General features: G+C 47.8%; 1 protein-coding gene across 7 annotated transcripts in view; it reads left to right on the plus strand.

The window, feature by feature from the left end:
- NSD1 (nuclear receptor binding SET domain protein 1) overlaps positions 1 to 14,544 on the plus strand; it is a 167,555-nt gene that overhangs the window by 130,478 nt on the left and 22,533 nt on the right. For all 7 annotated transcript variants that reach the window (XM_040405307.1, XM_040405357.1, XM_040405331.1 and 4 more), the window contains exons 18-19: positions 7,926 to 8,195; positions 8,377 to 8,493. In XM_040405307.1, coding sequence (XP_040261241.1) covers positions 7,926 to 8,195; positions 8,377 to 8,493 — 387 coding nt within the window. The remainder of the gene's footprint in view (positions 1 to 7,925; positions 8,196 to 8,376; positions 8,494 to 14,544) is intronic.

A 14,544-nucleotide genomic window follows, 5' to 3' on the forward strand; every position in this document is an offset into this window, starting at 1 on the left:
TTTGTTTTTCTCCGGCAAACCCCAATGAACGCGCTCTCCATTCTCTGGATGTCGTCCGGGCCCTGAAGGTGTATCTTTCAGCTACCGCTTCCGTCCGCCGTTCAGACTCCCTCTTTGTGATTCCAGAGGGGCCTCGTAAGGGTCTGGCGGCCTCCAAGGTCACTGTGGCGCGATGGATCCGCGCGGCTTATCGCGCTCATAGTAGGGTTCCCCCGGCTAGGATTACCGCTCACTCTACTAGGGCGGTGGGAGCTTCTTGGGCAAGGCGCAATCATGCCTCTGCGTCTCAGCTGTGTAAGGCGGCCACCTGGTCGTCCTTACATACTTTTACGAAGTTTTATCAGTTGCATTCACTGGCTTCGGCTGATGCTGCCTTTGGCCGCAGGGTTCTGCAGGCTGTGGTTCCTGTTTGACCGATGGATGTTCTTCCTGGCGGTGCTGATATTTTTTCCCACCCCATGGACTGCTTTGGGACGTCCCATGGTCTGTGTCCCCCAATGGAAAAAAGTAAGAGAAAAGGAGATTTTTTGTGAAACTCACCTGTAAAATCTTTTTCTCGTCTTTTCCATTGGGGGGACACAGCTCCAACCCATTCTGCCTGTTGAAGGAGGGGTTTTCAGTTCAGTCCTGTTTGTGATTGGACCTCATGGGCTTTGGTCCGATGGCTCCCATTGTTTTTTCTTGTCTCCTTCTGCTACTGCTTTTGCAACGCCTGAGTTTCTCCTGGTAGAGCCTGGGGGTATAGCCCGAGGAGGAGAGCTCTTTTATATTGCATAGTGTCCCTCCTACTAATATCTCTAAGCTATACCCATGGTCTGTGTCCTCCAATGGAAAAGACGAGAAAAAGATTTTACAGGTGAGTTTCACAAAAAATCTCCTTTTTCCTATCTCCTGTTGGGTCACATGGTTCTCCTGCACCTGTACACCCAGCCGGTTGCATGGCTGTTCTTTTCCCACCCTCGGGAACTGCTTTAGGACGTCCCATGGTGCTGTGTCCCCCAATGCCATTAACGAGAAAATTGGATTTTGTAAAATCTGTTTCTCATTCATTGCACTGGGGGACACAGATCCCACCCTCTGTTTTTACTTTGCCTGTCGCTGGGCTGTTCTCTTGTTCTTCTCTGGTCCAGGGCTTGTTGGTTCTTTGTTTCTGTTTTTCTCTCCTGCTTTTGGTACAAACTGATTAGCCTAGTGGCTGTGGAGGGGGTATAGCCCACCTGGGCGGAGCCAACACTTTTCTTTTGCTAGTGTCAGCCTTCTAGTGGCAGCTGGGCACATACCCAATGCATTGAACAAGAAACAGATTTTACGGTAAGTACAAAAATCCAATTTCTCGTGCATGGCATTTGGGGGACACAGCACCATGGGTATACGTCCAGCTACCACTAGGAGGCACTAGACACAAAAAGTGTTGGCTCCTCCCAGGTGGGCTATACCCTCTCCACAGGCACGAGGCTATTCAGTTTTAGTCTAGTGTCCGTAGGAGGCAGAGGAGGCAGACCTGTCCTGCTGGTCCTGCTGCTTTTTTATTTTATTTTTATTCTTTTCTTCTCTCTTCTGCAGGTCTCGGTGATCTCCACCGTTATACCTGCTGCAATTTAGTTCACCCCCCCCCCCCCCCCCCCCCCCCCCCCCCCCCCCCCCCCCCCCCCCTCCCCTGCGGGCGCGTACTTCGATACCATTGCCGGTCACCCAGTCGCGGTCAGCCTGTCCCTGCTTGTGTGCAGTACCTCTTCCCAGACCCCATCGTGTCCCCTGACCAATCCTTTTGTGTAGGTCCCCCTGAATGGGCTCCGTCCCTGTCAAAGCCATGGGAACCTGGTCCGACTCTCCCAATCCCTAGCAGAGTCGCTGGACCGCTACATACCCAAATTGCGGCCACCGCTGCCCTCCCAGGGTCCTCCTTGCAGATGGGGCACGCTCTATACCAGGTCCGGCAAGGGGTAGCTTACAGTACAACCTCGGGTGGTCTCAACAGGGTCCCACCCCTCCTCGGGTCCTCCCCAGGACAGGCCTGAGGCTGGTGACAAATGCTTTCCTGTCACCCCATCCGTTGCCTCTGGGGACACCTCTGCACCTATTCCCTCGGAACAGAGCATCAGGCGGTCTTCCTCCATACAGACGCCCTCTGGGAGGTCAAGACTAACGTGCTCGGAGGAACCGCTCCTATCCAGGGTTGGTATCCCCTCTAGTGGATTTTTTCGGATGGCGCTCCTCTGACTGCACAGGTATTCAACCGCACAGGTAAGGCAGCCGTCCCCGTGTTTAGCATACTGAGTCACCTATGTGGTGTCTCTGGTACGTACGCCTTCTCCTTAACAGGGGGGTACCTGCACTACTGCCATAGCCTGTACCTGACAAGCCTTCTTGGTTCCCCTATACCAGGGGCTATGCTCTACACATTTGAGAGTGTTTCCACCGGGTCCCCATCCTGGTGCTGGTGTTTGCCACTCTACCTAATTACAGGGGGTCCCTGTTCTAGGCAAGCTGATAGCTCAGGCAAACGCCTCCTGTAGATTGGTAAGAAAAAGCAATTATATCTGTCTGTTTCCAGCCCCCTTGGTCCTTTCATAGGTAGAGTACCTACACCTACTCCAGATGCTGAAGCCATTACTCCTGGCTGGCTCTATGGTGTTCAATGCGGCACTATTTCTCCCTTCCGGGCGAGATATACAGGCCGCCTTCAATTGCTGTAGCAATTGCACCTGTCTGTTCCCAGCCACTTCGCTCCCTTCATAGGTAGAGTACCTACACCATCTCCAGATGCTGTAGCCAATACCCCTGGCTGGCTCTATTGTGTTCCATGCGGCAACATTTCTCCCTACAGGCGAGATATAGAGGCCACTTTCAATTACCGTAGAATTGCCCCTGTCTGGTTCTAGTGGGCACCAAGCTGCCACCTTGATCCCTTCATAGATAGAGTACCTGCACCATCTCCGGATGCTGTAGCCGTTACTCCTGTCTGGCTTTATGGTGTACCATGTGGTATTTTCTCTCCCTTACCGGACGAGATATTGAGGCCTCCTCCAATTGCTGTGGCCATTGCACCTACCTCATCATAGTGTGCACCAAACAGCCATCTTACTCCCTTCATAGGTAGAGTTCCTGCACCGTCTCTGATGCGGCAGCCGTTACACCTGTCTGGCTCTATGGTGTACTATGCAGCCCTGTTTCCCTTTTTTCAGGCGAAATAGAGGGTCTCCTTCAGGCCATTGCACCTACCTGATTGTAGTGTGCACCTGTCTTGTTCTTTGTGGTTCCGTGCGGCCCTATTTTCCCCTTCCCGGGCGGAATATAGGTACCATTGCTAACGCGGTAGCTGTTGCACCTCTCTGGTTCTAGGGTGCACCATGCGGCCACATTGCTCCGATCTTAAATGTAGTACCTCTACCATCTCCAAATGCTGTACCCACTACACCTGTCTGGTCGTATCTCTGCACTACAAAGCCGTATTTCTACTTTACAGGTTGAGTACCTGTGCCCTCCAAATGCTGTCGCATTCCCAGATGCTGTGGCTATGTTTCCACTCTCCTTAGAGTGCAACATGCAGCCACTTTACCTATATTTTAGGCATGTGTTTGTAGTATCCTAAGTGCTGGGCCCTATGGTGCAATCTGTGGCCCATACAGTTTCTGTATTACTGGGTGCTTTCTGCCCCAGGTTCTAATCTGTGCTGCGGATGTTGGTTCCATCCTTTTGGTTCTTCCATACATCTGCCACTCCGTTACTGTCGTGCTCAATAGTCTCCTTGTATTTCTCAAGGCACTGTCTACAACAGGCCATCCTGGTTCAGCATGTGCATGGTTACCATATCTGGCAGGGGTGGGCCAGCCCAACCCCCACCTTGTCGGTCTAGTGCTACTTTCCAATAGCCTTGTGGTCCTCTTGGGATTCGTGTCTCTTTTCCCATCCTCCCACGTCAAGTACCTGGTATTGAGTGGTTTAGTGCTACGGTTTGCAATTCCGCCGTATGGTCTACTTCGGGAGGGACCTCCTCCTGTTGTAGAACCTTTCCTCCTTAGGCTGTTGGAGTACTCTGCTTTTACTCCCATGTCTCTGTCCAGTGTGTCCCTGCTGAGATTTCCTGGGCCTGTATCTGGTTCCTTTTTTCCCTGATACTTCATATGCCCAGAGTTTCCTCTGGTCTTACGCTTCACAGTGATATCTTGTTTTCAGAGGCTCGAGCCTCGTCTCCTGTTTTTGGGACACAGGTCTTATCATTCTCTTTTCCTGGCCTTTGCCTACAATCCCCCTTCTTGTCCAAGGGTTTGCGGTTTCCTCTAGCAGCCTTGGGGTTTCACCTTTAAATAGGGCGCTTAAAGGGTTTCTATCACTTCGTATGACATATTTAGGTGTCAGACACTAGCGATCCGCTAGTGTCTGCTCTAACAAACCATCCTAATATGATAGGTTTTGGGGCAGCCGTTTTGCTAAAATAACAACTTATATCTATATGCTAATGAGCCTCTAGGTGCTATGGGGGCGTCATTAGCACCTAGAGGCTCCGTCTACCTTCATAAACTGTCGCCGCCCAGCGCGTCCCTCCAGCCCGCCCATCTCCTGCTGAATGCGATCCTCTCCGTGCGCGTCTGTTCGGCGCATGCGCAGTGAATGTCTGACCGCTTCCCTGCTCAGACATCTCCACTGCGCCTGCGCCGATGACATCATAGTGCTCCGAGGAACAGGCACAGTGGAGATGTCTGAGCAGGGAAGCGGTCAGACATTCACTGCGCATGCGCCGAACAGAGAGGCGCACGGGGAGGATCGCATTCAGCAGGAGATGGGCGGGCTGGAGGGACGCGCTGGGCGGCGGCAGTTTATGAAGGTAGACGGAGCCTCTAGGTGCTAATGACGCCCCCATAGCACCTAGAGGCTCATTAGCATATAGATATAAGTTGTTATTGTCTGACACCTAAATATGTCATACGAAGTGATAGAAACCCTTTAACTTCTTCACCTGCCTTATGGTGAGGGGAGACCTGCTCCCTTCACATGTGAGCCTTGCTATGGCTTCCCTCACTCGTTTGGCTTCCAGTGCTTCCCTGGCTTTGTCAGGGGTTGGCCACAGGTTGTTTCTTTGCTCCCCTGGCTTGTCAGGGGTTGGCCACAGGTTTTTTCGCTCTTTGGGTCTGAGACAATTTAGAGCGTTAGGTAATTCCAACACGCGGTGCTGTTCTAATTTTTTCTCCAGCCCTTGGCTGAGCTCGGTGTTCCCCTTTGCCTTCTTCTTGCATTTTGGATTTTCTTCCAGGCATTTGTCCTGGGGTGCTGGCAGTCTTCACTGCTTCTTCCTTGAGGTTTCTTCCTTGTTATGGAACCTCTTGCCCATTCTGTGTTTTTTCCTGTTGGGTCACATGGTTCTCCTGCACCTGTATGCCCAACCGGTGGCATGGCTGTTCTTTTCCCACCCTCGGGGACTGCTTTGGGACGTCCCATGGTGCTGTGTCCCCCAATGCCATGCACGAAAAAATTTTGGATTTTTTTTGTACTCACCGTAAAATCCTTTTCTCGTAGTAGGCATTGGTGGACACAGATCCCACCCTATGTTTTTACTTCCGCTGCTCCGGGCTGGTCTCTTGATCTTTCCCGATACGGGAGTTGTTGGTTCCTTGCTTTTCTTCTCTCTCCTACTGCTTTTGGTACAAACTGAATAGCCTCGTGCCAGTGGAGAGGGTATAGCCCACCTGGGAGGAGCCAACACTTTTTGTGTCTAGTGCCTTCTAGTGGTAGTTGGACGTATTCCCATGGTGCTGTGTCCCCCAATGCCTACTACGAGAAAAGGATTTTATGGTGAGTACAAAAAATCAAATTTTTCTATTTAAGGGGCAGAATGGATTTTCTTGCTCAACATTCCTGGAGATGACTGATCATTTGCTGGCGATTGGTTGAGCAGGCATATCCTGCCATTTTCTTTGTATCGAGCTGGGAGTGGGGGTTAATTGCATTCTGATAAGGGAAAAGTAGCAAATCTGTCCATAGCAATTGGTGCTATTCCAGCGTTTAGAGTCAGACATATCCAAAGTTTGATCCGAGGGAGTCTGAGTGCTGCTACTCCTACTGATATCTAGGAGGTAATAGTGCTTGTATATGGCACTCTCTTCTCGTTACATGAGAGGGATAGAGACACTCAGTAGAAGGTCTGTCTCGATTCTATCCCTTGCGGTGAGGAGAGAGAGAGCTATATACAAGTGCTTATCTCTTCATTGTAGCGGTCGGTGAGGTTTCAGCACTCAGATCCCCATTGATCCAAATTTTTGTGTCTCTGACATATCAAACGTTTTATGAAAACTCAGTGACGCTTTAATTTAAACGCTTTTTTTTATTTATTTTTTTTGCAATTGAAAGCACCTACCTGTATATGTGCTTGCTATGGGTGCTGCACCTGATCCAATTTTCCCTTACATTTAGTTTTATCTATGGGATCTGTATTATTCTAATAGACTATGAAAGACTTTGGGGGGAGTTTAGCATTCCTTTCATGCCACTTTACTGGATCAAAAGTCACAAACCTAGTATTTACAACTTTTCATCCGCAACTTGCAACAAATTTTTTTGCAAGTGGTGTTTCTGTGCTGCCCTCACCACTTTCCAAAAAGGGGGCACAGTGAGGGAGGGGGTGGTTCCAGGGCAACCAGCACATTTATTGTACAACCCTTGTGCCAGTTAGGCTACTTTCACACTGGCGTTTTGGTTTCCGTTTGTGAGATCCGTTCAGGGCTCTCACAAGCGGTCCAAAACTGATCAGTTTTGCCATTAATGCATTCTGAATGGATAAGGATCCGCTCAGAATGCCTCAGTTTTCCTCCGTTCCGCCTCCATTCCTCTGCTAGCAGCGTTTTGGTGTCTGACGAAACAGAGCCAAATGGGTGACCTAATATGGCACAATAGAAAACGTATCCGTCCTCCATTGACTGTCAGTGGTGTTCAAGACGGATCAGTTTTGGCTATGTTAAAGATAATACAAACGGATCCGTTCTAAACAGATGCATGCAGTTGTAGTATCTGAATAGATGCGTTTGTGCAGATCCATGACGGATCCGCACCAAACGCGAGTGTGAAAGTAGCCTTACCCGGCATAAATGAAGACTGAAATGTAAGGCTCAGATCTGCCGTAGATTTCAATCTGGCACATGGTCTGCCAGAGGGGATGTGCCATAAATTAGACGCATTATCCGGCAGCGCTGGGGATATTCTGAATCTCCCCCTTTGTTTCCAAAATTAAATTCCATTGAGATGTTAGAGGAAACTTTCTGTTCAAGGAAATCTGTAATTCAGATGAACTTTTAAGAAGACTTATCATGCTCCTGTGTCAGATTTGTGCTGCCAAATATTTGTGCTTTTCAGATTTGCGCCAGAATTAATGGCCTCTTAATTATGGCAGATCTTGTTCCACTTCACTCTAGTGTTAGAAAACCTCTTATGTTTTCCAGTGAATGCTTTGTTCCTAATTTCACAACCTGCGCTTTCTATAAAATGTATTTATCTATTTACTATGCATATTAAGCCTAAATTAAATGGGTTACCTGGTTTCAAGAGGACACCGGAGAACACAGTATTCTCCTGCAATCAAGAACTGATCATTACTTACCTGGCAGCTCCGGCAATGCTGCTTCAGTTCTCCTGACTGGAATCTTTTTGTCTGCAGCAGTGATTTCACGTCAATGACTCGTGACCGATGCAGCGAATCGTTGGCCTCAGTAATGCACAGAAGAGGCCAATGACTGGCTGGAGTGGTCAGATGTTGATGTGACATCACTTCTGCAGCTGTGAGAAATGGAATGGGATTTTCCAGGTTAGTAGCGGTCACTTTATTGCAGGCGTATCCCCTGTGTTATCAATCTGTTTTGATTTGCGCCTTTTGAAGAGTAAAAAACATAAGCGTTTGTTACATATTTGAATGGTGTAGTAATTTCATTTATCTCCAGGTAAATAAACCAGTCGGTAAGGTCCAAATCTTCACTGCTGATCTGTCAGAAATTCCACGCTGTAACTGCAAGGCCTCAGATGACTACCCTTGTGGTCAAGACTCTGAATGCATTAACCGTATGCTGCTGTATGAATGCCACCCTTCTGTGTGTCCAGCTGGTGAGCACTGCCAGAATCAGGCCTTTTCTAAACGTCAATATCCAGACGTGGAAATTTTCCGAACTTTAAGCAGAGGCTGGGGACTCCGATGCAAGGTCGATGTTAAAAAAGTACGTTAACCATGTCTCTTTTTTCTTTGCATTACAAGTACCGCTGTTTTGTTCCTTTTCTCCAGTTACATTTTTATTGTATTACTTATTTTGGCTTTCCACCATTAAATACATAAATGATAAATTTTTCCTGCATATAATCATCTAATCATTTATTGATTGTGTTCTGTATTCCTTCTAGGGTGAATTTGTTAATGAGTATGTGGGAGAAATGATTGATGAAGAAGAATGTCGTGCTCGTATCCGCTATGCACAGGAGCATGATATCACAAACTTCTACATGCTTACCCTTGATAAGGTAATACATTTTCGCTTATTTATTATTTTGCCCTACAGCTGTTGTGAAACTACAACTCCCAGCATGCTGCATTCATTTCTATGGGAGCGGCAAGAACAGCCAATTAAGTGTGCATGCTGGACGTTGCAGTTTCACCACAGCTGGAGTGCCGAATGTTGCTGATCCCTGCACTCAGTTACAACTGTGACCACATGTAGGATGAGTTTGAGTTCCCAGTACTAAACAATGTGGGCAGGCTTGGTGTTTGCCTCTTCCCAGTCCCCAGCCTTTTAATCTTAGTGCCCCTGAGTTCTGAGGTCCCTCCCTGATTCCACCCACAGGAAGTCACAGTGAACTAACTGCACAGGCCCTAAGGGGGGGGGGGGGGGTTTGAGAGAGAATGTATCATTAGGCTAATTTTTGAAGTTTTCCTTGAGTCTGCGTTTACGTACTGTGCACAGAATTTATCAAACATTGCACATGGTTTCATCTTGCTGTTACAAAGGTGAGATAAGACTAAGCCCGACCAGTGGTGCTCTGCTATTTCACCAACTTCCATTGCAGTAAGTGGGAGTTATGGAAACCTCGAAGCTTAGCCAAGCTATGCTCTGTCCCTAAGGCCTCTTGCACATGGCCGTAGTGCTCCCGTGGCCGTATTGCGGGCCGCATACGGTGGTTCTGCAAGGCACTGGCCGCTTGCATTCCGCATCACTGATGCGGACCCATTCACTTGAATGGGTCTGCAAATCTGGAGATGCGGTGCAGTAGCACGGAACGGAACCCCAAAGAACCACTACGGAGTGCTTTCGTAGTGTTCCGTTCCGTGCTTACCCATGTTCTATCTTTTTTGCGGAACGGAAAAGTGAATGGGTCCGCGATCCGCATGCGGCTGCCCCACACAGAGCCATTACGTTCGTGGGCAAGAGGCCTAACTCGGAAATGGCATAGCTTGCTGTGCTACACAGTTTCCATAGCTACCATACACTGCAATGAAAGCTACTGAAATGGTGGAGCACTGTCCTGCTCTGCTTTTCCTTGCCTCCTAACAGCTGGGTTTGGTACCAGTGATAAATCTGGAGAAAAATGAATCAACTGGAGTGCTGAGTTCACATCCCCATTTATTTTTCTGTTCTTCTGATCCATGAAAAGAAGAGAAAAAATAATAATCATCCGGTATGCACAGTTGGCATCTGTTTAAGTATGCAAGACTTTTTTTTTTTCCTGTCTAAAATAAGGGATCTCAGATGGCAATGGCTAAAACGGATGCAAAATGTGCATAATAGATGCTTAAAATACAGGAGCGTTTTTTTTAATTTTATTCTTCTGTTCTGACGGAAAACGAAACTGTAACGTGAACTCAGCCTCAGTTGTATAATACAAAAAGATGTAAAATTTTGTGCACATAAGGCTACTTTCACACTAGCGTCGGGGCTCCGCTTGTGAGTTCCGTTTGAAGGGTCTCACAAGTGGCCCCGAACGCATCCGTCCAGCTACCAATGCATTCTGAGTGGATGCAGATCCGCTCAGAATGCATCAGTCTGGCAGCGGACACCTGAACGCTGCTTGCAGCGTTCAGGTGTCCGCCTGGCCGTGCGGAGGCAAACGGATTTGTCCAGACTTACAATGTAAGTCAATGGGGACAGATCCGTTTGAATTTGACACTATATGGCTCAATTTTCAAACGGATCCGTCCACCATTGACTTTCAATGTAAAGTCTGGACGGATCCGTCTGAAGCTACTTTCACACTTAGAATTTTTTCTACAATATAATGCACACGGATCTGTTCTGAACGGATCCCAAGTCTGCATTATATGAGCGGATCCGTCTGGGCAGACCCCAGACGGATCCGCTCTGAACGCAAGTGTGAAAGTAGCCTAAGCCGCAGAGCCCTATTTTGCTCCTTTTTTGAAGGTGGATTTCTGGAGTGCTAGGTATGATAAATTCCCCATATGTTGACTGCAGTTAGTTGCTCTCTGAACTTAAATTAGCTGTTTATTGTTGCGTTAGTCCTCCCTGAACACTATGGATTTATGGAATGACAGGCAATGAAACATTCCTGGAAGGAGGTAGTGTCTATGGAGAGAGCAGGAGGCCGCTGCCACTAGGAGCAGTGATAGAGCCTTATCTTACTAGGTATGGTAGAGTAAAAAGTGCTAGTGTAGCAGAGCTAAATAACTGCAGTTTGTCTCCTTAATGTCAGTGTTAAAAGCTGGCAAGAGCAAAGCAGCCTGATAAAAGCAGATGGAAGCCATTTTCTTTAAAAATATATATTGCAAAGTTTCAAGCACTATTCACTATGAAAAGCTCTTTTATAATGTGGCAGCTGTTGAACTCCAGTGAAGAATAAGGATCTTAAAACAATAAAAAAAAAAGTTCTGTAAAACCTATAGACACTAACCCAATCCAATACTAGCTTCAGTGATGAGCTGCGAGGCAGCAGTCTATGGTAACTGCACTGGTGTCACTCATTTTGACATACACAAGATTCTCAATATTGATTGCTGTGCCAAAAAAGGGAGGGAACTCCCAGTTGTCTTGCCACTCTGAACCCCAGCATCATTATTGAAGGGATTTACAGAAGGATAACCTGGGGCCACGGGCTCTCCTTTAACAGTGCTTATTCAAGGAAACTAGGAGGCCTCAGTGCCCACAGAGCGTCACAGCCTCTTCATACAGCTGATCAGCAGGACTCTGACCCCTGCTGCTCTAACATTCATGACCTATCCTGAGAGGCCATCAGTATCAAAATCCTGGGGAACCCCTTTACAGAACAAAAGTGTTTTTTGTCGATTTTACGGTACCTGTATTGAGGTCTCTGCTGGGATTCTAGTATGTGATTATTTCCTGGTAGAGACAGAAGTGCTTGACTCCTCACCTACTGCTATCGTGTTTGCTAGGTGGAACTTTGGCCGCAATGTTAAAAGTTTAGTGTGGGGGCTCTGTGACAGCCAGAGGTCGCAGTAACGCCTGTACAAGCATCATAGACAACTGTTCAGGCCATTTTACTCCCTGGAAAAAGTCTAAGGCGTACCAATACGCCTTAGACTTTTCTCTGCCATTCAACAGCGCAGTGAATGCTGTGAACGGCACAGGCAGCGCAGCGATGAAACAACAAATAACAAGGCTCCTTACAGTGAGGAGCTTTGTTATTGGCCAGTTTGAGCGGCTGCCGGAGCTTATGGCACGCCACTCTGAAGGGAGGAAGGAGGCGCGTGATCCTCACTGGCGGGGTAAGTGGGGATCTGTGAAATTTAATGGGGATCAGAGCGCCTTGTTTTTCCCCTATAATGATGAGTCTGCAGCGCTCAGCCGAGCGCAGTCTCTCCTCCCTGCTGAGTGCGGTACTGAAGACGGCCTCAATAGAAGGTCTATCTAGGGGATCGTCTTCACTACCGCGCTCAGCAGTGAGGAAAAGTGGCTGAGCGCTTCAGACTCCTGCTCATAGAAGTCAGCGCTAGACACTCCAACAGGAGACCTCCATTACAACAGACCTGTCAACTTTCTTATGAATCCATCAAGGATTCATTGCAGCATGTTCCATCAGACGCTGAACTAGGGATATTGTGTGCTATAAGGATTTCTTCTGTAATGCGGCGCCGCATGGTGGCACATGGTGCTACAAGGACTGCATGTGGCCATTTACAGCCTCTAGGACATGCCAAGCGCATGAAGTCTTTGCTGTAAGACTGTATAATGCAATAACTACAGCGGTGGTGGCACTTTTGTGGCATGAGATGGGGCAACAGGGTCATGGAAGACAAACTCCCCTTCATAGCGAGATCAAGCATAACACAAAATGACAGCCTCTAGATCAGGGATCAGCAACCTCCGGCACTCCAGCTTTTCTGAAACTACAACTCCTCCTTTAACTTCTTTGGGAGTTACAAGAACAACTGAGCAAGTGTGCATGCTGGGAGTTGTAGTTTCACAGCAGTGCTGGAGTGCCGAAGGTTGCTGCACCCTAGATCAGTGGTTATCACTGCGTGATAACATCATCCAGATCCATAACATGTGACTGTGGCGGTGCGAGGTATGTGCCGGGGTCTTTCGCTTGTGTCCTTGGCACAAGCATGCACCACCATCCATTGTGCCTGTGTCCTGCTCCTGCTCAGCCAGTGCCTCAGGTCTCTTCAGAGTCTACCAACAGCCCCGGTGGCCCCGACATACCCACCTGAGAGCTCATCTACAAGGACGTAACTTTGGTGGGCAGCAATGGACCAGTGGCACAGAAACAGCAGCAAAATGTACTTCATATACTTGAAGGGGACATGTCGGTTTTAGTAACGACTTGCATTTCCCATCTCAATTCTTGTGACTCTATATTGTAACATTCCTTTATTATTCCTACTAGAACTTATGAACGAGTTGCTAGTAGTCTGCAATAAAGGTCCAGCTGGATGTTACCAGTTGACAGCACTGAATAATGTCAAGCTGTGCAGGGACACCCCCATCTGGACCTTCACTGCAAACTGCCAGCAAGTCATTCATAACTAATAACAGGAATAACAGAGGAATTGTGCAACATAAAGTCATAAGAAAAGATGCTACAGGATTGTTATTACATGGAGTGGTGCAAGTAGTTACCAAAACAGACAAGTCAGGAGAGGTGAGGGGTCCTCTTTAACGACATGTGATAAATAGCGATCTTAGGACAAACCCATTAAACCTCATAAAATCACTGCAACAGTGACCTCAATGGTACCGACCCCCTCAGTGCAACAGTGACCTCAGTGGTACCGACCCCCTCAGTGCAACAGTGACCTCAGTGGTACCGACCCCCTCAGTGCAACAGTGACCTCAGTGGTACCGACCCCCTCAGTGAAACAGTGACCTCAGTGGTACCGACCCCCTCAGTGCAACAGTGACCTCAGTGGTACCGACCCCCTCAGTGCAACAGTGACCTCAGTGGTACCGACCCCCTCAGTGCAACAGTGACCTCAGTGGTACCGACCCCCTCAGTGCAACAGTGACCTCAGTGGTACCGACCCCCTCAGTGCAACAGTGACCTCCGTGGTACCGACCCCCTCAGTGCAACAGTGACCTCAGTGGTACCGACCCCCTCAGTGCAACAGTGACCTCAGTGGTACCGACCCCCTCAGTGCAACAGTGACCTCAGTGGTACCGACCCCCTCAGAGCAACAGTGACCTCAGTGGTACCGACCCCCTCAGAGCAACAGTGACCTCAGTGGTACCGACCCCCTCAGAGCAACAGTGACCTCAGTGGTACCGACCCCTCAGAGCAACAGTGACCTCGGCTAAATAAAAAATTGGCTAAATTTGCTATTTATGCATGGAAGACAGTTCTAGAGCACTAGTAATGATTTCCCTGCATAAATGGCAACCCCTTAATGTTATACAGGCCTTCGTATTAACTATCTGAATTACTGTAACTTTCTTACTCATCGGCTGAAAATACTCCTCAAAAATGGTAAGAGGAGTATTTTTACTCTTCCAGAAAAAATGTAGCGCGACCTCTGCTGACAGCACTGCTATGGGGATACTGCTGCATATCGAAAACTACATCTCCCCCTGCAATGCCCAGATACGGCTGCAGAAAAATGAATGACTATTGGCTTCCTTGCTGTCTTACATTTAGACTAGTTTCTACACCTAAAACAGGTGTGGAAAATGATGAATGAGAGACGGGTATGCCGACCCTCCCCCATCCCTGCCGATTACGGAGCAAATAACCCTTTTGTCGCAATCTGCGCCAGAAATACTCCTAATATAGACATATTTCTGGATAGTAAATGACCCCCAAAGTTTATACACTTTTGGTATCTCCAAAAACGTAGTAAAAAAACTATACATGTTTGGTATCACGTTAATCTAACCCATAGATTAATAGTACCACACTGTTTATGCCTCACAGAGAATGTAGTAAATGTTAAAGTGCAAAAAAAAAACAAAGGTTGGAATGTTTACCACACGCCAAAAAAAAAAAAGTTAATCGACAAATTAGTCCGGCAAAAGACAAGCCCTCATACAGCTAGATGGACAAAGAAAGTTATGGCAAAAAAAGGGGAAAAAGATAATCGGCCTTAAATAAATAAAATCTTGATTATGCAAA

The sequence above is a fragment of the Bufo bufo genome, chromosome 1 (genome assembly GCF_905171765.1).
Source record: "Bufo bufo chromosome 1, aBufBuf1.1, whole genome shotgun sequence".
Lineage (NCBI taxonomy): Eukaryota > Metazoa > Chordata > Amphibia > Anura > Bufonidae > Bufo > Bufo bufo.